The 25,327-nt window shown below is 45.9% G+C and overlaps 1 protein-coding gene across 1 annotated transcript in view; it reads left to right on the top strand.

Annotated features, from left to right (window-relative positions):
- The window catches only part of LOC147750619 (laminin subunit beta-1-like), a 308,945-nt gene that overhangs the window by 116,334 nt on the left and 167,284 nt on the right, over positions 1-25,327 (top strand). Inside the window, exons 10-12 of the mRNA XM_086967210.1 lie at positions 6,040-6,219; positions 8,919-9,031; positions 12,728-12,807. Of these exons, the coding sequence (XP_086823336.1) occupies positions 6,040-6,219; positions 8,919-9,031; positions 12,728-12,807 (373 nt within the window). The remainder of the gene's footprint in view (positions 1-6,039; positions 6,220-8,918; positions 9,032-12,727; positions 12,808-25,327) is intronic.

The raw sequence follows: 25,327 nt of genomic DNA, 5'->3' as shown, positions 1-25,327 counted from the left end.
TCGTCAGTGCTGATGCACGGATGTCGAATTGCTGTGTACAAAGGAGAGCTCAACTTAGTGCCTTACAACTCCTGAAAGGAAGATGAATTCTAACTACAGGTAGAGGTTGGTGTTTGAAAGGGGTCCTATTCTTGTCACCAGGTCGTGAGTCTAATGAAGGACAGGCAGTAGTTGAGAATCATGAAACCTCTTGAAAATGTGTTACTTGGTATGTACAGGGTCAGTTGTCATCAAGGGGACGGGACGGTCCTTCAATTGCGCTGTCAGTTGGTTGTGTCCGCGTACATGGTATCAGTTGGTTGGTGGGGCCAACTATTTGGGGCTGGTATGCACTGATATATATTTAATCAAATAATGGGCAGATTTGAGACATGGAGTCCTGTGTTCATAGAACAGGGTAGGCAGGTTATTTTTTTTCCAGCTATGTTGAAGCTTTTATTCTACTATGTCTTAAGTTTAGATTTTATACTTTATAAATTACCAGCTGTAACCATTTTGGTGCCGTTATGTGACTTTGAGGTAATGTTTTGCATAGATATTACTACCAGTGATGGTGTTAAGGTCACTTAATGTACACAGGCCTGCAGCAGGGTGCCAAGCGGCATTAGGTCGATAGGATTTTAAACGAAAGCTCCCTGGTGGTTTAGGGTTGTGCACATGAGTGTTTGCTGGGGTGTCCTTAGTGCTTGTGCTTAATAGAATGTAGCTAATATGTTCACACGCGTGCGTCCCGGCGTGGGGGTACAGAGCTTGCCTGCTTGTGCCTCCGTGTGCCCCTGTTGCCTGCCTGTGCTTCCGTTTTCGTGCCCCTGTTGCCTGCTTGTGCCTCCGTTTTCGTGCCCCTGTTGCCTGCTTGTGCCTCCGTTTTCGTGCCCCTGTTGCCTGCTTGTGCCTCCGTTTTCGTGCCCCTGTTGCCTGCTTGTGCCTCCGTTTTCGTGCCCCTGTTGCCCGCTTGTGCCTCCGTTTTCGTGCCCCTGTTGCGTGTGCCCCTGTTGTCTGCTTGTGCCTCTGTGTGCCCCTGTTGTCTGCTTGTGCCTCTGTGTGCCCCTGTTGCCTGCTTGTGCCTCTGTGTGCCCCTGTTGCCTGCTTGTGCCTCTGTGTGCCCCTGTTGCCTGCTTGTGCCTCTGTGTGCCCCTGTTGCCTGCTTCTGCCTCTGTGTGCCCCTGTTGCCTGCTTCTGCCTCTGTGTGCCCCTGTTGCCTGCTTCTGCCTCCGTGTGCCCCTGTTGCCTGCTTGTGCCTCCGTGTGCCCCTGTTGCCTGCTTGTGCCTCCGTGTGCCCCTGTTGCCTGCTTGTGCTGTGTTGGTGTGTGTGGAGGGCTCTGTGTGGCTGTGTGTGTAGGAAGCTTTGTGTGGCTGTGTGTGTGGGGGGCTCTGTGTGGCTGTGTGTGGGGGGCTCTGTGTGTGTTTGTGTGTGTCATTTGCGATAGATAAAGCTAGTGGCATTGTAAATGACAATGCCATTTATTTATGTTAAAAAAAACATAAATAAAAATAATGTCAAGAGCCATGCCAATAGCTCTAACTTTAACAAAGGCAAAACCATTGCATTGTAAATGCTTGTTTCTAACTATGGTTATGTACTGTGTGTGTACTGGGTCAGTATCTATCATCTCATGTACTGACTTCCCATTTTCAACAATACCCACATCTTATGTAATCATTTACATGAGGGGTCTTCTGGCTACTTCCAAGACATAATATTTTGCTTGGAGTCGAAGGGATATTTTTTCTTAGATCCATGGGCCAGTATATAGTCTGTGATGGACCCCAGGCACAACTCTGTGACATAATTGATGAAAAAGTCAAAGCCAAGTTTTTTCTAACTTCAATTGCATCTCATCTCTTTAGACTGGCGCTAGTGACTGGGGAAATGTACAGACAATGTAGGCGATACTTGGGATGTTTTCATAATTGGGCAAGAATTAAGAAGCTTCATCTTGTGCTTCCCACGTTCGTCTGGCTACAATTAGTTGATGGATGATTTCCAACTGTGTCTAATAAATACAAGCACAATGCAGATCTTTGTGGCTGAAGAACTGAATGGTACTGGATTCATCTCTAATCCCCTCGTTTATGGCTCTGTTAGAAGCCGGCCTGTTTCCATGTGCTCTTTTAATCTATCAGCCAGATGCCTCCGTGAATTAAACGCTCGCTTCTGATATCTGCTTTGACCAACATGTCTTGTGTTTGAATGCTGGCAAGGCTGACTGAGTAGTCCATCTTTCCAGTGTGGTTTAATTGAATACCCTTAAATTGGAAAATAGTAATACCTAATATTACAGTACTTCAATGTCAAAAATGCAGAATAAAGCTCCATATAAGAAACAATTTGGTGTTCAAAACGTTATTGCATTTTATTGATTGATGGATCTTTTGTAGGTAGAAATTATGACCATCGTCCTTTGTTTGTTGGTATTTTGTCATTTGGTTTTTCTTAATGCACTATTCCATTTAACCTTGAAGGCTCTGGCATCAATCCAATCATTCTGTCATGCCACTGTGGGCCATGCTCGTGAGTAAGGGCCATGACTGAACTGTTAAAGTGGGCACCAGTGTGGAGTTGGTGTATTTTGCTTACTACAAGCCATTTAATACTCCATCCTTTCTACCTGCATCTGTCATTATCTGTTCACAGGCTGTTGGACGAAGGTTAATTAATTAAGGCAGGATTTCTAATTGACTTCAGGGAAGGTAGTCCAGCACCCATTCCGCTTAAAGCCCAATGGCCTTCTTTCCCTGACTTATCCTGTATGAATTGGCTATTGGGTGGAGATCAGTTGGTGTGGTCAGGGTCAGAGGTAGGACTATCCACCCTACACTACGGATCATAATGCTCGCCTTTATAACCACTCACCCCGCCTCTCCCAAAAATGACGCCACTTGGTCTAGCTTCATAACTCTGGATGAGATTGGCACTCTAAATCTTTCGACCTCCCTGAAATTTTCTAACCACTTCATTGATCCTCTCCACTCCCTACTCCTAAAAGAGTACACTCACCTACTCCCACTATGGACTAAGATAATCAATGTCTCTCTCTCACCCAAGGCTTCCTTCCAGACTGTCTCAAAATTGGTCAGGTTATCCCTGTCCGACCCCAACAACTATCTCCCAATCTCCAACCTCCCTACTCTGGCAATACTCCTAGAAAAATGTGTGCACCTAAAATTTCACAATCACATTGAATAATTCACCTCCTGGACCTTTGCCAATTTGACTTTCATTCGGGTCACAGCACCGAAACTATCATGGTCCACATTGTCGATGATACGCTATGCTCAATTTGCCAGAATAATTCTTGCGTCTTGATCCTACTGGGTCCATCAGCAGCCTTTGATGCCATCAACCATACTACCCTTCTCAACCTTCTAGAACATAGGATGGGGCTCTCCGGCACGTTGCTAAAATGGTTCTCCTATTTCCTACACAATAGGTCTCAGCGCTTCCTAATTAATCACACACTATCCAAGCTGGCTCCACTATCGCTGGAATCTCATCTCCCCAGCATTGTTTATCCTCTACATGGAGCACCTAACCACTATCCTCAAAGGCTACCACATGTCCTACTATATGCATGCTGATGACACCCAACTCTACATGAGAATAACCTTCCCAGAGGACATCCATAACTTCAATTACACCCTAGCAATAACTCAACAATGGCTGACTCGCAATCCCCTCAAACTCAATGCCCTTAAAACTGAATTCTTACTGATTGCTCCACCAACTACCATCTCCAACATCAAATAATGGCTTCCCTTCTATAAGACCTGAACTGCACCCCACACATTGTCGACTACGCTAAATCCCTAGGTATTACTTTAGACAAAGACCTCTCCATGCAACAACACATCGGCGTCATTACTAGAGGAGCTAACCATCAGCTGCACATCCATAGGAAACTAAAACCTTTCCTTACAACTGCGACTCATGCACCTGTGCTTCGAGACTCGACCATGGTAGGGCCTCGCTTGCTCCCCTTATGGCTATACTTAATGCAGCAGCCAAGCTCATCAAGGGTCCTAAAACTCCTGATCTTCGCGCTCTGAATTGGCTAGCATTCGAGGCCAGAATGCATTCCAAAATTGTTTGCATGACCCATAAAGCTCTGCACTATAATGCTACTTCTTACCTATTCCAGAACCTGACCCATTTGGGTGGAACAGATCCTCCAGAAGTATGAACACTTTACTTCTCAAGCCACAAAAATTCATGAAAACGAAAACCTATTACCGATCCTTCTCTGGTAGTGCCCCATATAACTGGAACTCCTTCCCTATTGAGATAAGATGTAACCCATCCACATCCCTCTTCAGGAAAGAAGTAAAAACATTTCTTTCCATCAAATTCCTCTTTTACTGAAGACTTGCCTTCGCCCCCTATCCCTTTGTAGATCCTGCCCATCTTCTGTCCTCTGCCCCCGTCACACCGTAACTTGCTACACCTCCAAAGATGTAACTTAGCCTACAGTCTATTAGACTGCACCTTGCTGCAATAGTAGCATATCTGCAAAACGGACAGCATCTACATCTGTTCAGAGTGCCTGCTATTAAAGCCTTTATGAAAAACCTTAAGAGAATAATTCCTCCCAGAGTACCACCTTCACCTTTGTTGAATTTAAACATTGTTCTCACATGGATAATGGGACCTCCCTTCAAACCCTTACATAAATGTGAACTACAATTTATAACATGGAAGGTTGAGTTCCTAGTAGCTATTACTTCTCTGCAGAGAGTTAGTGAACTACAAGCACTAATCATTCAAGAACCCTTCTTGCAAACGTATCGTAATAAGGTTGTTCTCCCTCCGTACTAATCCAAAATTCCTACCCAAAGTCATTTCTCCCTTCCACCTCAATCAATCTGTGGAACTGCCAGTTTTCTTCTCGCAGCCACAGACCGTAGCAGAAAGAGCTCTTCATACCCTAGATGTCAAAAGAGCATTGCCATACTACATCGCGAGAACACAACCCTTTCGTAAGACCAAACAACTTTTTGTATCTTTCTCACCACCACATAAGGGTAATCCCATTTCAAAATCTGGGATAGCTAGATGGATTGTTAAATGTATACAGATTTGTTACCACAAAGCTAAATGTGCATTATCTGTTCCCCCTAAAGCCCACTCTACAAGGAAAATAGGGGCTTCAGTGGCATTTTTAGGGAACATTCCCATAGATGACCTCTGCAGAGCAGCTACATGGTCTACACCGCACATATTCACAAAACACTACTGTGTAGATGTGCAAACTAAGCAACAAGCTAATGTGGGCCAGGCTGTTCTCAAAACATTATTTCAAACTACTGCAACAGATAGGGGTGGTCACCGCTAAGAGTGGGTACTGCTATACAATCTATGCACGGTGTGTAATCTGCAGCCTGTATGCCTCGAACGGAAAATGCTACTTACCAGTATGCCTCTGTTCTTGGCATGTAGAGCTGCAGAGTTGCACACGCCCACCCGCCTCCCTGGCTACCCTTGTCTGTTCCAGTATTATCTTAATTAGATGCAGCTTACATGGACATCCTTCCTTTTCTTGTAAAGCTCCATCATTTCCCTAGTGGTGAAAAATAATCTGAGGATGGAGCTGATGCCCATGCGCAATGTGGTCCAAAGGAGGAGTCGCCTATCTCGTGACTTCCAAAGACCTTTTCAGGACCACAACAAACTGCAAACATCCGGGCCCAACACTAAGTGGCGATCTATGCACAGTGTGTAACTCTGCAGCTCTACATGCCAAGAACATATGCATACTGGTAAGTAGCATTTTCCTTAATATGCTGTGTTTTTGAATTCAACAGTCTTGGCAATGGAGAAGCATAATTTTGGAAGCCTCATTGTCCCCATGACCACCACACAATCCCTGCATTGTGCAAAGGGAGCGCAGAATATCCCTCGTTGTTCAATAACAATTGGTGTGATTGTTCCAACCATTTAACCAAAGCTACTCATTAAATTGTGGCTGTCTGCGGTTACTTTTTGTAAATGCCCATTTCCATACTTAATGATGGGGAAGTGCATAATGTTTGTATTTTTTGTAGGATGTGACTGTGATCCAGCTGGTTCCCTGAATGGAGGAATTTGTGATGGGTATTCTGACTTTTCTGTTGGTCTGATTGCTGGACAATGCCGTTGTAAATATAATGTGGAAGGAGAGCGTTGTGACCAATGCAGGGAAGGGTTCTACGAAATGAGTGCTGACAACCCACATGGATGTCAATGTAAGTACAATATATTTATTTTTTTGAGTATTTCTAGGCAGATTAGAATCTTTTTTGAGTGATTAAAGCATCTGTATTGTTGTACTGATTTAATCTAAAAGAGAAAAGGTGTACTGACTTAAACAAGCAGTTGGATGACAAAATCTAAGTTGGGCCAGAGAATGGATTGAAACAGTAAGCATCAATAGATTTTTATAGACCAGGCCAGACGCATGAGATCTCACACAGCCCTACTCCTGAATGAGAGCAGAGACTGGACAGTAATTAGAGAGGTTAGTGGGGTTTGCTAGGGTTTTTTAAAATCCTAATGAAGCAAGAAAGGTGATGGATTGTTTATTTGGAGATACCTCTGATAAAGTAAATGAAACAATTGAAGGTGATGCAGGATGGCTAGTGGACCATGAAGAAAGCATTTTAAAGAGGAGGCTGAAATAAAAAGTCGAGCAGTTGGCATGAGTAGAAAAAGAAATGGAAGCACCATTGCAGGCCATGTATAAGTGATTTCAGAGACAAAAAATTGGCTAAATGCATTATTAGTGTGAATGTTGCAAGAGGTTAGAAGGAAAATATTTTTAGTAGGAAGCTGGGGTAGTAAAGACAGCTGAAGTGTTTAGAAGTCTGTGGACTACATCTGGTTCAGGGCTGAGGTGATGGCAAATAGTGACTGCTTGTATAGTGTATGTCTTTTAGAAATGGTGGTGTTTCCCAATGTGTAGATAAGAGGTATGCAGATACAGATGGATGTGGTTATCCATGGCTGAGAGGGGGCTCGTGGGTGTGAAGATATAATTAGCATAAAAAACATTTAAAGCGGAAATGTTGGCTTTGTGGATTGATTTTAAAGAGTCTGCTAGGGATGGTTCAAGAAGGTGAGATAAGAGAGGATATATATATCTGTGACAAACCAGAAATGAAGCAGTGAGGTGTGGTAAACTGTGTGACTGGCACAGAGATGGACATGTGGATGAGGGAGATATTGAAAAACATTGGATCAAGTGTTTGAAGGAAGTAACTGAAGGTGTAGAAGAGTAAAAGATCCAGAAATTTGCCACTGGAGTGAATGATCAGATGGCGGATGGCCCCATGGGTGTAGTTCAAAATATAGCCCATCAAGTTAGTAGCTTGTAGGAATGATTCTTTTTTGTAAAAGTTGAAATCGCTGGCCATTATTAAATGTGATAGTGGATTGATAATAAACAACCATAGGTAAGATCAATAAAGAGAATGTGCCAGGATGCAGGTGGCGTGGACAATGAAGATAATGTACTCAAATGAATTTCGGGGGAAACTTTAGGAGATGAGCTTTTTTTGCTAAATGTGTTAGTGCTGGACCATTAGAACTGCTGTTTTGGCAAAGTAATTTAACTACGCTTATAGAAACAAAGAAGAAGGTCAGAGCATAAAGATCCAGCACCAGACGTTACTACTTGTCGTGGCCTCTATGTCCGTACAACAAATCGGTGCACTGGGTCTGGGATGTGACCCACATACATCCTATGAAGGCAGTATACAGACCACCACAGACAAACACAAATGACCCTGCACTCGAAAAACACAATTGGACTATTTGTGAAAGCAATTATATACACCATATTATAAGAACAGAACAAAATATAAACAGATAGTTTCCCAAATGAAAAAGCCATACAGTCGTATTTTCGATTGTAGTACTTTTTTTTCTTTTTTATTCCGTAAACTTCATTCTTTTAAAATACAGGACAAAATTGCTTGCTAACGGTTTTCATCCCACTTGGGACTTCTTCAGGGCTTAAAAAATTCAGTTTTTGCGGTGTTTTATAGTTCACATATGATATTCGGATCAGCAAAAGGTATAATATATGGGAATAGATATCTCTCTCCGCATGTTAATTTAGCCAAGCCCACATTTACTATAGGACAGTGCAAGGAAAAGGGAAATGTTTGGACTGAGTGGAATAGGGGATAAATACGCTTTGGTTGCATACCTGGATTGAGATAGAGAAGAGACAAGATGATACCTTGGAGTTGGGGTTCTGCAAGAGCAGAAATTGTCTTGAAACAACATTGGCTTTCCCTGGCCGCTTTCTGGTTGACTTGGCAGCTAGAGGTAGACCAGGAATAATATTGGAAGGGTTAATTTTGGGGTATGGTAATAAGGAAACGAAAAGAGCTGTTGCAGAATGAATACAATTTATTTATTTATGGATTTTGTAAAGCGCACGGCTACCCCCAAAGGGGGTGTCCCGGCGCTAAAAACTGATTGGCAGAAAAGAGAGGAAGTATACTACACAGATACAAAAAGCCAAGTCTTCAGGCGTCTGCGGAAAATCACTTCAGATGGGGCAAATCTAAGATCAATAGGAAGACTGTTCCAGTATTTGGCTGCAAGGACGGCAAAAGCTCTGCCACCCATTCTTGTGCGACGGAATCTAGGCACACACATGAGGCGCAGATTGTTAGAGCGGAGATCCCTGACAGAGTAGGACAACCTCAGTCTTTTTCTTAAATGCCCTAAGGATCAGAGAAAAATAAATACTTGATGGTAGCATTTCTTTCATATGTATGTATATTAAAAAGAAGCGTACCCGAAATTAAAATATGTACTTAGAATTAGCCTTTGTATGTATTAAAAACCATTTTGTTTCAAGTACAATTAAAATAACAAATTGAAACATTTATGTCCTAATAATACCTTTTCTCTGCCTTTATTGTGTTATAAGCTTGTGAGTGTAATCCCTTGGGAACAGCTCCTGGAGGAAACCCATGTGATTCAGAAAGTGGAAACTGCTTCTGCAAACGTCTTGTTACAGGAAAACACTGCGACCACTGTCTGGTTAGTAACGTTGTTCAACTATTGCAATTATTTATTTACATTCCAATGTCTGTACATTTGCATGGGCAAATGTTGCTGTGTTTAACCGGAATACAGTATTAATAATTTTAATTAATGAGAACAGTATGGCCGTCTACTTTTGGCTGGGGTGTGCCTTCCCACAGACCCGATTTTGTTCAGCAGTATCTTGTGTGTATTCTGTGTGTATTTCTTAAAAGGAATGGAAGTCCTTTTTATGGAGCATTGGAGACCTGCTACGTTTTTGTTAGTCTAAATCATTGTCGTAGTCGTTTTTGTTAGTTTTGTCAATATTGGTGGAAGGTGGCTCTTTGTACCGTGTGGCACCTTTATCCAATAGAAATGTGATTTTCCATTTCATGGCAAGTAGGGTTAGACTTATTTTTATTTATTTCATTTTAAAAGTTTTAGATAGCGCGGACAAGATCTTTGCAGATATCAGAGCGCTTTACATAGAGGGGTACATGAGGGGGCATAGTCATACAAACTAAATCAATAGATCAAACAGTACAAATAGATTACAAAGAGGGGTACATGAGGGAGCATAGTCAGACAGATAAATCAATAAATCAAACAGTACAAATAGGTGACTGCAAAGCCAATCATGTGAGTAATGAGACAACTCATACAAGTAGGCAAAGGGGTCAAGCATGTAGTACAGATCGGTGCCGAGTATTAACAGAGTTCTAGATACTGGTTCAAGTGTATTTAGCCATGAGGATAGCTTGAGTAGTGGAGAGGAGTATAGGAGGACACATTGCTGATTTTGTAGGATCGCTTAATGTAGCTGATGCTCATATTTTACTGTTGCCTAAAGGTTGTGAGCTTTTTTCAGTTGATTTATTTATTGAATCAATCAAGAGAAACGCTGCCTTCTGTGAAACCGAAGCAATGCATTGTTTGCTTGGTTTCAGACTCTTTCAAGTGTTCTTTGTATGTTGTATATGTCCTGGAGGCTTAGTATTATTTCAGACCATTTCATTGCTATCTAAATTGTATTTTCATGCTGGGTAAAAGCGGAGGTGTAGGATTCTTTTGAGCATCTTCTTTTGAGTTGTGAATAAGAGACCGTTTTTTTTTGTATTCACCATAGCTCTTTCAAGCGGTTACATTTTTGAGCGTATGTAATGGTTTGTCTGATGTGTTCAGCTGAGATATAGACAAGATGGTTTTGAGTTTTGGGAAAGGTGTGTAAAAATACAATTGATCTTTGTCTGGCATATGGTGTACTACTTTCAATACCTAATGTTCGGTTATCAGTGGCGGTCTTAGTTACTTTGTGTTTAGATGTGTTGTAACTTGAAACATACGGCCATTGTTACTCGTTTGGGCTTCAACAATAGGGAACGTAAACATTGATACACTTTGTGGTCCTCTTTTTTTGACACAAGTGGGTGATGGGAAAGGTCTTATGTATTTCTACGTGGTCAAAAACCATGCTTTAGCTCCTTTGCATAGGATTATTTGTCTAGAATCTCGCTATGATATGTTTTTTTCACAGGGGCAACCTCTAAAGAATCTTGGTGCATTGTGGCTTGTCACCTTTCCTGTTGAGGCCTGCACTGTGACTCTGTGATGTCACACTTCGTTTGATTGATTGGCCTGACTAAATCGGAGTGAGGCTAACCATGGTGCATTGTAGGCACCTATCAAGGATGCCTCCGATTATTCCAGTTTGGTGCTGTTGGAGCTGTTCTGTAACTGCAAATCTAATGCCCATGGGTGGTGAGGACATACATCAGGAGAGAGATTTTAGGCCTGGAGTGTGAATGGGCATCTACTGATTCTTGGAAATTGGATCTGTGTAACCATGAGTAGAAACTCTGTTGCAGACCTCAGGTGGTGTTTGGTGATGTTTAGATTGGAGGCATTCTAATCCCATTTTATGAATTGCCTTTAGCATTCATTATGCTTAGTACGTTGAATGCTGTTCTGAGAAAATAGGGTAGGTTAAGTAGTGGATGCAATGTGGGTTAATGTAATTTCATGTCTTGATGAGGAGTAAAGGTCTGGCTGCTGAGTTTTGTGTTTGTGAGCCGTTATCATTGTTATTATTGTTAATTACTAATTCCATAGAGCACAGCCTACTATTAGTGTAGCGTTGCTGCAAAGACTAGGTAGAAGCTTTTGGTGTAAGGCTAGTAAAGGGACAATGTGTGACAGAGTTCACAAGGTCTGCAGGCAACACCAAATGTAGGGTTTGCTTCCTCTAGCAACATTTAAAAGTACAATATAACTTTACATTGAGTCTTCAGCAGAGCAAAAGAGGCCCTAATCGTTTATTTTATTCTACAAATGGAGAATCATCTTCCTAAATATTATTTTTCAGCAACATAGTTTTACAGAGGACAGTGAACTATGGTATTCAAATAAGCTGTGCTCGGAACTTCCCTAAAATTGAAGTGAAGCTTCTATTTGCAAATGGGTAACTTGGTGTTCTTAACACAACCTGCATGTAGAGAGTCACATTTGAGATGCCACCTTAGTGTATTGTTTGATTTCAGACTGTTGCAAATTATTTCAGTTTTGATCTTGCACACAATTGAGTGGTTGAGCTTCCAAACATTGTTGTGGGATTCACATCTTGTGAGCGGACTCCTCCTCAGTTGGATTCACCCAATAATGAAACTTTCAGTTGGTCTAGATGTCCGTTAACACAAGTGTGCCAGTCACTGTCAATAACCATTGTTGATAACGGCTGCCTTCAAGGCACAGCAGTAAGCAATGGAGCCAATACCAGGTCTGGTCTGTCGGGTCCAGCCAGCCTGTGGCCAAATGTTCGTTTAGTTATTTTGCTTTTACCTTTTTCTGCCATGTGGCATGTATGTGTATGTGTCGTCCTTTCAATGGCATATTATGGCTGATAGTATGTTCTCCTTCAATGACCTTGTTCCAGACTTTCATGTAATTCTCTTCCAAGTAATCTCCCACTGAAAAGTGTATTATTTTAAAATAAATTTCACTTCAGTGTTTTAACAGTGTTTACATTTAAGACTGGCTTGACAGTCCCACTGGGACTCTTTTTCAAAACTTTGACACCTCTCCTGCATCATTCTGCACTGCAGGGTGCCCGATTGGATATGTTCTCTCTTCCAGCATTGGGATCCGGTTGATATTTCAATCCGTAAGATCCTTCCTTCAAAGCGATTTGATGGCAGTTATCAGCAGTTTATAGTTGTTTATCAAAAACCCCAAATAAAAATAAGTTAAACAATTTATAGTTCTTGCCATCTATGCCATAGACTTTATTTCTTGGTTCCATTCTGTGCATGTTTAGATCTGGAAGTCTACCAAGCCAGAACCTACAGTTAATAGGCTCTACCATATTGTAAAGACCTGAATTTGATCGCACGTTTGATATGTCGGTTGGTTAATAATTACCAGCCTGAACAAATAATCCAAATATGATTCAGGTGCCCTTTACTAACATCTTGTTTAGCATTAATATAAAATAAGACTATTTTATTGTAGATAAACGTCCTCAACAGAATTGTTTAAAATGCTTTTTTTACACTACTCTAGCAATCAAATTCTTGTATATTTTGAAACCTACAGTAATGCATTTGAAGTTCAAGCTATTAAAGCAAATGTGCAATACATAATGGTCTCATTTCAGGACAAATGAATGCTTTCTGTTATTTGCCATTTGAGATCATTAATGGTACTTTGTTTCTCCAGCCGGAGCACTGGGGTCTGAGCAACGATTTGGATGGATGTCGACCCTGCGACTGTGACCGTGGTGGAGCATTAAACAATAAGTAAGACAACCTTTTCTTTCTCTTGTAGTCATTCACTTTCTGAAACTCTGCATGGCAAATCGATCTTACAAATGAGCTAAATTAAATGTTTTTTTTAATGGCAGATTAAAAGCTTCTAATGCACATACGCAACCAACTTTAACTAATTTGTTTGGATAAAAATCATTTCAAAGTTACTAGTCTGCTGAAGGGTAGGACATCAGAAGTCTGACATTTACAATCATAGTGCTATTTTATTTGTAGCATTTTATACTCTAATTTAAATTGAATTTGTGGCTAGAATGAGTGCTGTAGCAATAGCCCAGGTGGTATGAGGGGCATGGGGCGCGAGCTCCATGGGGCCCCTCCAGCACTGTGCACCAGCAGCGGGCTCCAGTCCTGAGAGCTCCTAACTGGGTCCAGTGCGTGGGAGGGGCCTCCATGTACTTTGCAGGTGGCCCCTTTAAGTTTTGTTGTGCGTCTGCCAAGGATATGTAGTGTGGCATGACCAAATGGAATCGTGGAATGGTTTGAGTAAGTGTCAACCTGTAGGAGACCGCTGATGAAACTGATGTAGACCAACAGGCTAACCGAAGTTATGGACAGAAACTGAAAAAATACAGTTATTGCTGCTAGCACTCTGAATGCTTTTACAAGTAAATGTTTTCAAAGTTTTTCTCCGTATTTCATGAACTTGTCTGGGTTAACTAAAGCAGGAGGCCATTCTGTTGCCTCGTTGCTATATTAGAAAAAAGTTTATTTGCTTGAAAGACTTTGTACTTGTGTATACTCTACAAGAAAGTTCATTTCAAGGGCATATGTTGTAAACAGATCAGCAGTAAAAGTATATTTGAACATATGCATGTTTTGCTTGCTCTTGACGTCTAGTTTTTTGGCTCAGACATTACAACTTATTTTTCTTCAAAGAAACATAGTCTCGGGATACTGTGTGTCTCCTTCCTTAGTCAATGATGCACATGGGTTCACTGTCTCTACTTTTAAATGTTTTTTAGGTCGAAGGCCTAAATGGCTGCGCTTGCGCAGTCTTAGGCCGGAGATTTAATGAGTCTGAGTAGCGGCGAAGGTCCCGCCTCCGTGCCCCATCTCTCCTTCATTGGCTGGCTTCCTAAACGGAGGCCAGCCATTGGAGGAGAGATGCGTCACTCCAAACAAGCTCCGTCCTTTTCGGATTTGGGGGCGTAATTTTTGATGTTCTTTAGACAGTGACGTTGTCCGTCACTCAGAACATCAAAACCACGCCCCCAAATCGGAATCTCGGAGCTTGTGTCCGCCATTTTCGATCCTTCGCAGTGAAGGTAAGATCGTGGCTGTTTCCCTCCGTGCCTTCTTCCCCCCCGTGTGTGTGTTTCCCGCCCCCTCCCGCTCGTGTGTGCATTTCAGAGCGTCTGTTTCCCGCCCCCCTCCCGCTCGCCGTGTATTTTCGCTGTCCGTGTGTGTTTCCCGCCCCCTGTTTGTTTCCCGCCCCCCCTCCCGCTCTCCGTGTATTTTTGCTGTCCGTGTGTGTGTTTCCCGCCCCCTCCCGCTCGTGTGTGCATTTCAGAGCGTCTGTTTCCCGCCCCCCCCTCCCGCTCGCCGTGTATTTTCGCTGTCCGTGTGTGTTTCCCGCCCCCTGTTTGTTTCCCGCCCCCCCTCCCGCTCTCCGTGTATTTTTGCTGTCCGTGTGTGTGTTTCCCGCCCCCCTCCCGCTCGTGTGTGCATTTCAGAGCAGATACCCGCATCATGGTACGAGTTATGATAATGCTTGTTATAGCTTCATCTCGAGTTGGTCAGTGTCATGTGACGGAGAGAAGCAGGCTCTTAAAAGCCAGGCACAGCCGTCAACCTCTGTGAAAAGCTTTCGGAGGTGTAACAGTTACCTGCTGCCCAGTATACTATGCCAGCACTGGTATTGCACAACTTTAACCTGTTCAAATTGTAGACAACGGCCCTGCCACGGCTTAACAGAAAACCCAATTTAGTTGGAAATGGTATGCGCACTTGCCTCACCAAACATGGCGACACAATCTAGTCATCTCGAGACCTCGATCCTTTACTGTTTCAATTCAAACACTGTCACAGCACTTGCACCACGCACGCATTGTCGCAGGATTTTGACGAAACCTGAGCTAGGTGCGCACGTGCACACGGCTCGTTCCTTCTGTTCTTTCCCTGCCTGGTTTATCTTCTAAAGTCATAAGAAACGGGGCTCCAGCGTAGGGCATACACCGCGGTCAGCATTTGAGCGGAGGACGCTCTATCTGTCTCAGCTAGCGCTGGATTCCCGGTTCCGTCATCAGCACGCACCGGAGACGCTGGATCCTCCCGGTTTTTGTGCCTCTGTGCTCCCCTGTCCGTGATCCCGTTTTTGTGCCTCTGTGCTCCCCTGTCCGTGATGCCGTTGTTGTGCCTCTGTGCTCCCCTGTCCGTGATCCCGGTTTTTGTGCCTATGTGCTCCCTTGTCCGTGATCCCGGTTTTTGTGCCTCTGTGCTCCCCTGTCCGTGATTCCGTTTTTGTGCCTCTGTGCTGCCCTGCCTGTGATTCGGTTTAAGGGCTTCTTGGCGCTGTGCAGTGCAGTCACTGAGGTTCTTTGTCTGGTGAGTGCACGACAACCACTGGGGGCTCTGAACGTCTGTCACTGCCCTTTTGCTTCTGTTGTTGCTGATCCAGGGCTCGCCTGACACGGGGAGGCTTGTATGGTAGAGTGCAATCCTATGACTGTGGGGGTATCTATAGTGCAGTGCACTTCAGTCACTTGAGGCAAGAGTTGATTTGGCTGTGATACAGTGAGGTGCTGTCTCTGGTGCTGTGCAGGACAACCACTGGGGGCGGGGTCGATTATCTCGGATATAGTGTTCGACTGCCAATGATGATCTTTTATCGTGCAGTGCATGCCCGTGCTCGAGGCTTGCCTCTGGTGCAGATCACGACTGACACTGGGGGAGGGGGGATTATTTCTAGTGCGGTGTCCCGTGCACGCCTGTAAGCTGGGTGCTGCTTATATTGCAGTGCTCTCCTGTCACTGATGTGCTGGTGCTGTGAACTGGTAACGGAGATTGTCTCTTATGCAGTGCACTCCTGTCACTAGGGTTTTCTTACTGCTTCTGACGCTCTGCACGCACATCACTGACATGCTGTTGTTGGTGCCTGCACGACGGGTATGTGTGTATGGTGGGGGGGGGGGAGAGGGGTCAGGGCTCACCTGACAGAAGAAAGCTTGTGCGGAATAGTGAACACTTGTGACTATGGGTTCGTCTCTAGTGCAGTGCACGCTATTCATTGGGGACAGTGTTCTGAATTCTACAGCAGGGGGCACTGGTGGAGCATACAGTAGCCAGATGATGGCTGGAATGTGTATGTTTTAGTACTCAACATGGACGATACGTTAGTACTGTACAGTACAATGCTTTGCTGCACTTGAAATTCCCCAGTTGCATTCTGCGTGCCTGCATGTTGAATGGAAAGGTGCTCCAGATGCGGCATGTATCATTGATCTACTGCAGGATGAGACAGTTTGTGGCTGTGCACTGTTGGTGCAAATGTATGCTAAGTGGAAAGGCTTTGTGTTAGCTAGAGGTGTTTAAGTGTGTGTGTGTGGCTCTGTGTATGTGTGGGTGGCTGTGTGTGTGTGTGTGGGTGGCTGTGTGTGTGTGTGGGTGGCTGTGTGTGTGTGGGTGGCTCTGTTTTTGGGTGGGTGGCTCTGTGTGTGGGTGGGTGGCTCTGTGTGTGGGTGGGTGGCTCTGTGTGTGGGTGGGTGGCTCTGTGTGTGGGTGGGTGGATCTGTTTGTGGGTGGGTGGGTGGATCTGTTTGTGGGTGGGTGGGTGGCTCTGTGTGTGGGTGGGTGGCTCTGTGTGGGTGGATGTGTGTGTGGGTGGCTGTGTGTGTGGGTGGGTGGGTGTGTGTGTGGCTGTGTGTGGGTGGCTGTGTCTGGGCGGCTCTCTGTGTGGGTGGCTCTATGTGTGTGGGTGGCTCTCTGTGTGGGTGGTTGTGTGTGTGTGGGTGGCTGCGTGTGTGTGGGTGGCTCTGTGTGTGTGGGTGGCTCTCTGGGTGTGGGTGGGTGGCTCTGTGTGTGTGTGTGTGTGTGTAGCTCTGTGAGTGTGGGTGGCTCTGTGAATACTCTCTACTACTCTCTAATGCTCACCTATTGCCATTGTAAAAGACCATTTATTTATGTTTAAAAAAAAAAGAAAAAAATGTCATGAGCAATGCCAATAGCTCTACCTTTAATAATGCCGAGACCATTGCATTGTAAATGCTTGTTTTCTTCTGCCATTGGGATCAGACTCATTTAGCAATGGCTGCAAGAGAAATGCGTTAGCTTGCAGTAATTTTGGGTACTGGTGCAGTTCATCGGTTGTGGCGAAAGAACAATCAAGTTTTACTATCTAATTTACTATCTGAACTTTGAAATCCGGTCCTACTTTTTTTCAGTTTTCAAACACATGACCTCTGAGAGTGTCGACAGATGGAGCATACTCCTTTCTCATTCTGACCACATTGGTAATACAAATTATCCCTTGGCTGATCACCAAGCATTCTGTAATGCCTTTGTAGGAAGCTGACTCTTCATGTGACATATCAAGAACCTGAAATACCGTGTAAAGAGTCCAGGGGTTTTCGATGCAGTCCCACAGTGCTCTATTAGGGGTTAGTGTGGTTGAGCAGCCTTGGGCTTAACACAGAGGAGTTCACAATATTTGTGAATACACACAATGATCAATAAATGACATGATTCAAGGAGGAGATACACACCAATTGATAAAAGTAGCAAGTATCTTTATATATATATATTTAGGCATCAGAGAAAAATTGTTCTGGTATTAAAGTTTTTAAATATAAATTCTTTTCACTTTAAATATTGGACACTTAGTGCAAAGTTCTGCAATGCTATCCTCTGGAAGGAAGAACAAGGTCTGCAAATAGGTGTAGCATAGTGACTTTCAAGACCAGATTCCAGGAGTTAAGGTGAGTGGTGGGCAAGGTCCAAGGCAGCAACCAACAGAAAACAACCAACAGTATGCGGGCGGCCAGGTGCAGGGTGCAAAACAGCGTTGGGAGCCCAATAGGTTTTCTATGAAGAGGCTGCTGGAAGTCCAGTCACGGTGAACCAATAGAGGGGGTTGCGGGGTTCAAGGCTTGCAATGTTCGGGGTGTAGAAACACCTGGAGTCCTCTTCTTCATGGCCGGGGGTGTGGGGGGGGGGAGCTGGGACGGATGCAGCAGTGTTTGAAGGCATCAGGTTTTCCTACTAGGAACAGTCGCTGTCGAGGGGGCCTTCGTGCAGAGGCTGCAGGCGATATCTGTCAGTCCAAGAGGGGTAAAATACACTGGACTCGAGCTCTGGAGGACCTTGTTGACACCGGTGGCTCACTTCAACTCAGGCCGGAGGCCACAGGTGCAGTGGCGGCTTTCAGTAACGGATGGTATGCTGGAGGAGCGGGTGCAATAGGGGTTGCATGCAGGGGAGTAAAAAAATTGACAAATTAAAAAAACTTACCTGCAGGCCTCCCTGTCACGCTGTTCTTCACTTCTGTAAGGCACAGGCGTTGAATGCCCTGTGGCCAATCCTGAAGCTGTTCTTGCGCAGGGCGCGTAAGGATTGGCATGAGTTTCCCCAATTTGCATTACAGGACAGACTGTGAGTCTGTGTCTGCTCTGTCCAATCCAGCTCCGTTGTTGGGTTGGAGAGAGCTTTCACTGCGCATGATGGTTTGGCTGGCCAAAGACGGCCGGCCAAACCATCATGCGCAGTGATGGGAGTGCACTACCACTCCCGCCAGTGTGTCACTGCGAGGCCCCTCCCCAAGATTCATCTAGAAAGTAAAAATAAAACAAATGCAGTTTTATTTTTCCTTTCCTGACGTTTTTGGGGGACGCTCCTCCGCCATAGCAGAGGAGCTGACACAGGTGGCTTCAAGTGTCTGGTTTAGGCAGTTCCTGAGGCCTCGGAGTCTTTGCTTTAGGAGTTCCTGCAAGATGCAGGGAACTGTTCTGCTGTTCTACGGGAGGTAGTGGTCTTTATCAAAGGCCGACAGTCCTCCTAAGGTTCTGGAGTCAACAACTGCAGGACAAGTTGACTTTGGCACAGTTTTCGATGAGGGATGCAGAGAGGCTGATGGGGTTGATACCAGGTCAGTTGTTTCTTCTCTCCTCTCTACTGTTGCGACTCTTCGGTTTCCACTCTCTTCTTAAGTCATCAGGATCTGCTTCTGTGGTGTCGGGAGCTCCCCTAAGTACTGAGTTTAAGGGTGTTAGGGGAGTGTAAGTTAGTAGTCAATGGGCTACTAACTCTTCGGGTCACTATACCCCCTATATGACCAATTCCTGTGGGAAGTGGGCATAACACTGTCCCAGAATTATTCCTTAGTATGCTTACACAAAGTTGGCTGCTTCTGAAAAATGGTGTCCACCTCACTGCAGCCCACCTTAGGGGTGGTACTATCCTGGCGGTGTCATGCCTACCCGACTAGCTAATTTTCCAGCCTGTCCCAGTACCCATTAATGCCCCTAAATATAGTACTCAGGGGAGCCCCGGGAACCAGTAAATCGGAATTGATTGAATCAGCAAGGAGGAGGGCACCGTAGAACTGCAAGAATGAACCTAGGAGTGGAAACTGACTTCGCACCAACCCTCTGGCCTGAATCTGTCCCCGACAATTGCTACAAAGATGACTCATCCTGCAGCTGTTTAGCATCCAATAGTCTGGGAGGGTGCCAGCACATAGCAAAACAGCCAGCATCTCCCATGGAGTAGCTGAGCTACTTCCCTGCATCCTGCAAGCACCAAAATGCAAGCTCTGGTTTACCGAACTGCTGATGCCCAGGCTCACCGATAGAGAAGCTACACAGGAGGAGATGTTCCTTGCTCCCAGATGTCACCCTCGTCTCCCCAGCAAGTAACAAGACATTAGACCCTCCAGGAGCTCGCCAGCACCAGTATCCAAGGTACCGAACCCCTTGCAGCAGGACACCAACCCACCGTTACCTGAAGCAAGTGTTTCTGACCGCCATGACCCAACACTTCAAAGCACCTCTGCACCCGAGCCCCACAGCCTGAGTCCAAGTGACCCAATGGTATCCCTAGCACCCAGGGACCCCCAAGATCAGAGCGCACCTTTGAGGTCTGCCAGACTGATCCCCTAGTCCCTACCTGCAGCCTCTTTCTGCAGGCTCACAGAAAGCGAGTGTTTCTGACTGCCGCGACCCACCCGACCAAAGACAACTGCACACGAGCCCCACAGCCGGAGTCCAGATCAAAGTTGCATCCTGTCTCCAGAAGCCCTAAAGACCCAAGCCACCCTTTGGTTCAAACTGTCTGGCCCTCCAGTCTCCACTTACAGCTTCTTTTTGCAAGAACTGTTTCCCGTTGATTTCAACAGGCTGCTGACACCCAAAAGCACCTCTGCACCCGTATGACCCCGAGCCGACCGAAGTGACCTGTTGATGGTGTCTTGGATCTTGGTCCCTACTTAACTTAAGTCCTGAAGAATAGTCTTTTAAGTTGTCAAGTGATCCTATGCAGTGTATGTTTGCCCCATAGTTTAACATTAGCCCGAATACAGTATTATCTATTTAAATGCTGAAAACCTATCTTGAAAAGTACTTATCTGATAATGAAGATCTTGGTACCTAAAATAATATTTTACCAAAATCTGTGCTATTTTTATACATTTCTTTATTGTGTGAGTCCCATTTATTGACTGAGTGGGTACAACAAATGCTAAGCACTGCCCTTTGATTAGCCTAAGCTGCTCGACCACTGTACCAGAAAATAGATCACTTGGGATTTTTGAAGAAAGCTCTGTAAACCAATAAGGGTTGACTGGACTCTCTACACTGTGTACTTTATTTTAGTGCACTAAATAGTCAGCCAGTTTCCTATACTGTCATGTAGAGGCATTCCAAATTTAAAAAAGCCTTTTTTAGGTCTCGCCTGTCGATGCGCATGCGCATCGAGCAAGCGAGACTATGGGGGCTTATCCACTCTTTGTCCAACTTGCAAGGAATCGTGGCGATTCCTTGCAGTGCCCGTGACTTTTAAGCTCAATGCGCATGCGCATTGAGCTTAAAAGCGCGTGCACATCAGTTCCCTCATCCGCACTTCTCCTCCCCCCTCGCCCCCTCCCCTGCCCGCCGTGTCGCATTTCTCCTCCCCCCTCCCCTTATCTGTCTTCCCTTTGTCTGTTCCCTCTCCCCGCTCCGCCCCCTCCCCTGCCCGCCGTGTCGCATTTCTCCTCCCCCCTCCCCTTATCTGGCCTTCCCTCCGTCTGTTCCCTCTCCCCGCTCCGCCCCTCCCCTGCCCGCCGTGTCGCATTTTTTTTTAAATCACCACTTACCCCCTACCCCCCAGCAATTCCAACACTGACGCCGTGCTCGGTGTTTCTCTTGTTAACGAGAGTAACCTTCTGATACATAGTGCCCACTCATTAACTATTGGGGTAGCACGAGTCAGCTGTCCCAGAAGTACGTATACAGTGGCCAAACTGATCCTCTTCCCATCGAGCAAGTCTATCGCCCCAGAACGTTAACATGTCTAGGCCAAAACTAAATTTCCAATAAATTTCCGGGGAGGCGAGAAGGTGGCTAGCGGACTGTACCACCAGAATGATATGGGGTGTTACTGTGCGTGATCGTAAAACGAGATCCATAGTCATGCCTTTTCCGCCACGCAAACGGGGCGTTCTGTTATTAAATTCTGATATAACTATATGGAATTCGATTTCCCTCCTGGGCATTCCAAAATGTTTCATGAATGCGCGGTGGAGACGTCACACCTGCCCCTATTTTGGATCGTACCAGGTCTTCAACAACAAAGTTGTGCGACCAGACCAGAAAACGTAATCAGATGGGCCGGGCTTCATGCCTACTACTGAAAGGTATGATTCCGCTCATTGACCCGCTGTTCTTTACATCAGACGGACATTAACCCGTTTCTAAATGGCCTTTGGTGTTACTGCTGGGTATTCAAGCTTTACTTTTTTTGGGACTGACGACCGTCTCTACTCAAGGCTCATTGTCTGTTAACAGGGTAGTATTGCGTTCCACAACGGTAGTCCAGCTGTAATTACGAACGTGAAAATTAGCCCTACCCAAGATGGCCGCCTTGTCGCCTGTATTAAGGCTGGCATCGTTCTGAACGGGAAAACGTAATATTTCCAGATGACAACTTTTTGAACTATTGGAATTTTGTTGGCACGATCCAATCCCTATGTAGTTGTTCTTATATTGCCAATTTTATAATGCAAATTTCAATTTATACACTTCTGTTTGAATATATCATTGTGAAAGTCTCTAAAGTTTTTTGTATAGCGCGAACCTGGACATGTACCAATTTACAACAAAACCATTCAGACTAACACATCTTTTAAGGTGCAGGAAGGGGGCGTATATTTTTTTTGTTATTGCAGTTATTAAAGCAATTTGCCCCAAAGGTATGGGAGCGCTTTACATGAGCATCATGTTACAAGGGTACATACATTTTTAGGTCGAGCCTTTACCATTCCGCAGGAATGGGAAATGGGGAGAATTCAAGTCGGCTATTTTCTCTTCAAACCAAAGGGCTTTCAGCCGCGGTTTTCTTGCAGTGCCCGTGAACCACGTGATAACATGCACGCGCATTCAGGGCCAGCCAGCCCAGCACATCAAAGGGCTTCTCCTCCCCTAATTATTCATGGCCGGCCGCAGGCCGGCCGTACTTTCAGTTTCCCCAGAACGGCTAATTAGGGGAGGAGAAGCCCTTTGATGTGCTTCACACCAATGCGCCTCAGTCATTCCTCTTCTTTGTATTTGCTTCCAGACTCCGATCTGCTCATGTGCACAAGACGCTTTACACATTACACTCATCTGCCTGAAGTGGGAGTTTTAAACAAGCAAAGCTGGTCCTTCTGTACTTGCAGTTTCACTTCTAATGTGTGTTGTTATTTATCATGATTTTTAGCTGAGGTGTATCACGCTTGTTCATGAGTTTGATCTCTTCATACTGTCAAATGTTTTCTAAGTTGTTTTTGATTGTCTTACCACTGGAGGTCTCCCTGTGCTACATTTAGCCTCTGACACATGCAACGCCACTCAACCACGCAACGCCACTCAACCACGCAACACCACTCAACCACGCAACGCCACTCAACCACGCAACGCCACTCAACCACGCAACGCCACGCAATGCCACGCAACTACGCAACGCCACGCAACTACGCAATGCCACGCAACTACGCAACGCCACTCAACTACGCAACGCCACTCAACTACGCAACGCCACTCAACTACGCAACGCCGCTCAACTACGCAACACCGCGCAACTACGCAACGCCGCAATGCCACGCAACTACGCAACGCCACGCAACAACGCAACGCCACTCACACATGCAACGCCACGCAACTACGCAACGCCACTCACACATGCAACGCCACGCAACTACGCAACGCCACGCAACTACGCAACGCCACGCAACTACGCAACGCCACTCAACTACGCAACGCCACTCAACTACGCAACGCCACTCAACTACGCAACGCCACTCAAGTACGCAACGCCACTCAAGTACGCAACGCCACTCAAGTACGCAACGCCACTCAACTACGCAACGCCACTCAACTACGCAACGCCACTCAACTACGCAACGCTGCGCAACTACGCAACGCCGCAACGCCACGCAACTACGCAACGCCACGCAACTACGCAACGCCACGCAACGCCACGCAACTACGCAACGCCACGCAACTACGCAACGCCACGCAACTACGCAACGCCACGCAACTACGCAACGCCACGCAACTACGCAACGCCACGCAACTACGCAACGCCACGCAACTACGCAACGCCACGCAACAACGCAACGCCACGCAACAACGCAACGCCACTCAACTACGCAACGCCACTCAACTACGCAACGCCACTCAACTACGCAACGCCACTCAACTACGCAACGCCACTAAACTACGCAACGCCACTCACACATGCAACGCCACTCAACTACGCAACGCCACTCAACTACGCAACGCCACTCAACTACGCAACGCCACTAAACTACGCAACGCCACTAAACTACGCAACGCCACTAAACTACGCAACGCCACTAAACTACGCAACGCCACTCACACATGCAACGCCACTCACACATGCAACGCCACTCAACTACGCAACGCCACTCAACTACGCAACGCCACTAAACTACGCAACGCCACTCAACTACGCAACGCCACTCAACTACGCAACGCCACTCAACTACGCAACGCCACTCAACTACGCAACGCCACTCAACTACGCAACGCCACTCAACTACGCAACGCCACTAAACTACGCAACGCCACTCACACATGCAACGCCACTCAACGCCACTCAACTACGCAACGCCACTCAACTACGCAACGCCACTCAACTACTAAAACGCCACTAAACTACGCAACGCCACTAAACTACGCAACGCCACTAAACTACGCAACGCCACTCACACATGCAACGCCACTCACACATGCAACGCCACTCACACATGCAACGCCACTCACACATGCAACGCCACTCAACTACGCAACGCCACTCAACTACGCAACGCCACTAAACTACGCAACGCCACTAAACTACGCAACGCCACTAAACTACGCAACGCCACTAAACTACGCAACGCCACTAAACTACGCAACGCCACTAAACTACGCAACGCCACTAAACTACGCAACGCCACTAAACTACGCAACGCCACTAAACTACGCAACGCCACTCACACATGCAACGCCACTCACACATGCAACGCCACTCAACTACGCAACGCCACTCAACTACGCAACGCCACTCAACTACGCAACGCCACTCACACATGCAACGCCACTCACACATGCAACGCCACTCAACTACGCAACGCCACTCAACTACGCAACGCCACTCAACTACGCAACGCCACTCAACTACGCAACGCCACTCAACTACGCAACGCCACTCAACTACGCAACGCCACTCAACTACGCAACGCCACTCAACTACGCAACGCCACTCAACTACGCAACGCCACTAAACTACGCAACGCCACTAAACTACGCAACGCCACTCACACATGCAACGCCACTCACACATGCAACGCCACTCACACATGCAACGCCACTCACACATGCAACGCCACTCAACTACGCAACGCCACTCAACTACGCAACGCCACTCAACTACGCAACGCCACTCAACTACGCAACGCCACTCAACTACGCAACGCCACTAAACTACGCAACGCCACTAAACTACGCAACGCCACTCACACAGGCAACGCCACTCACACAGGCAACGCCACTCACACAGGCAACGCCACTCACACAGGCAACGCCACTCACACACACAACGCCACTCACACACACACAACGCCACTCACACAGGCAACGCCACTCACACACACACAACGCCACTCACACACACAACGCCACTCACACACGAAAAACCACTCACGTTGCCAATAGGTCTCGCAGTACGAAAGTTGGAGCCATTACAATTGCAAATAACAATGCCTTTCACTTCGGTTATCATTTTAAATACATAAAGGGCTTTGTCATTTACAAAACCA

This window comes from Lissotriton vulgaris, chromosome 1_1 (assembly GCF_964263255.1).
Source record: "Lissotriton vulgaris chromosome 1_1, aLisVul1.2, whole genome shotgun sequence".
NCBI classification, from domain to species: Eukaryota; Metazoa; Chordata; class Amphibia; order Caudata; family Salamandridae; genus Lissotriton; species Lissotriton vulgaris.
Note: the sequence above shows the minus strand (reverse complement) of the source record. Positions and strands in the feature narration are given on the sequence as shown.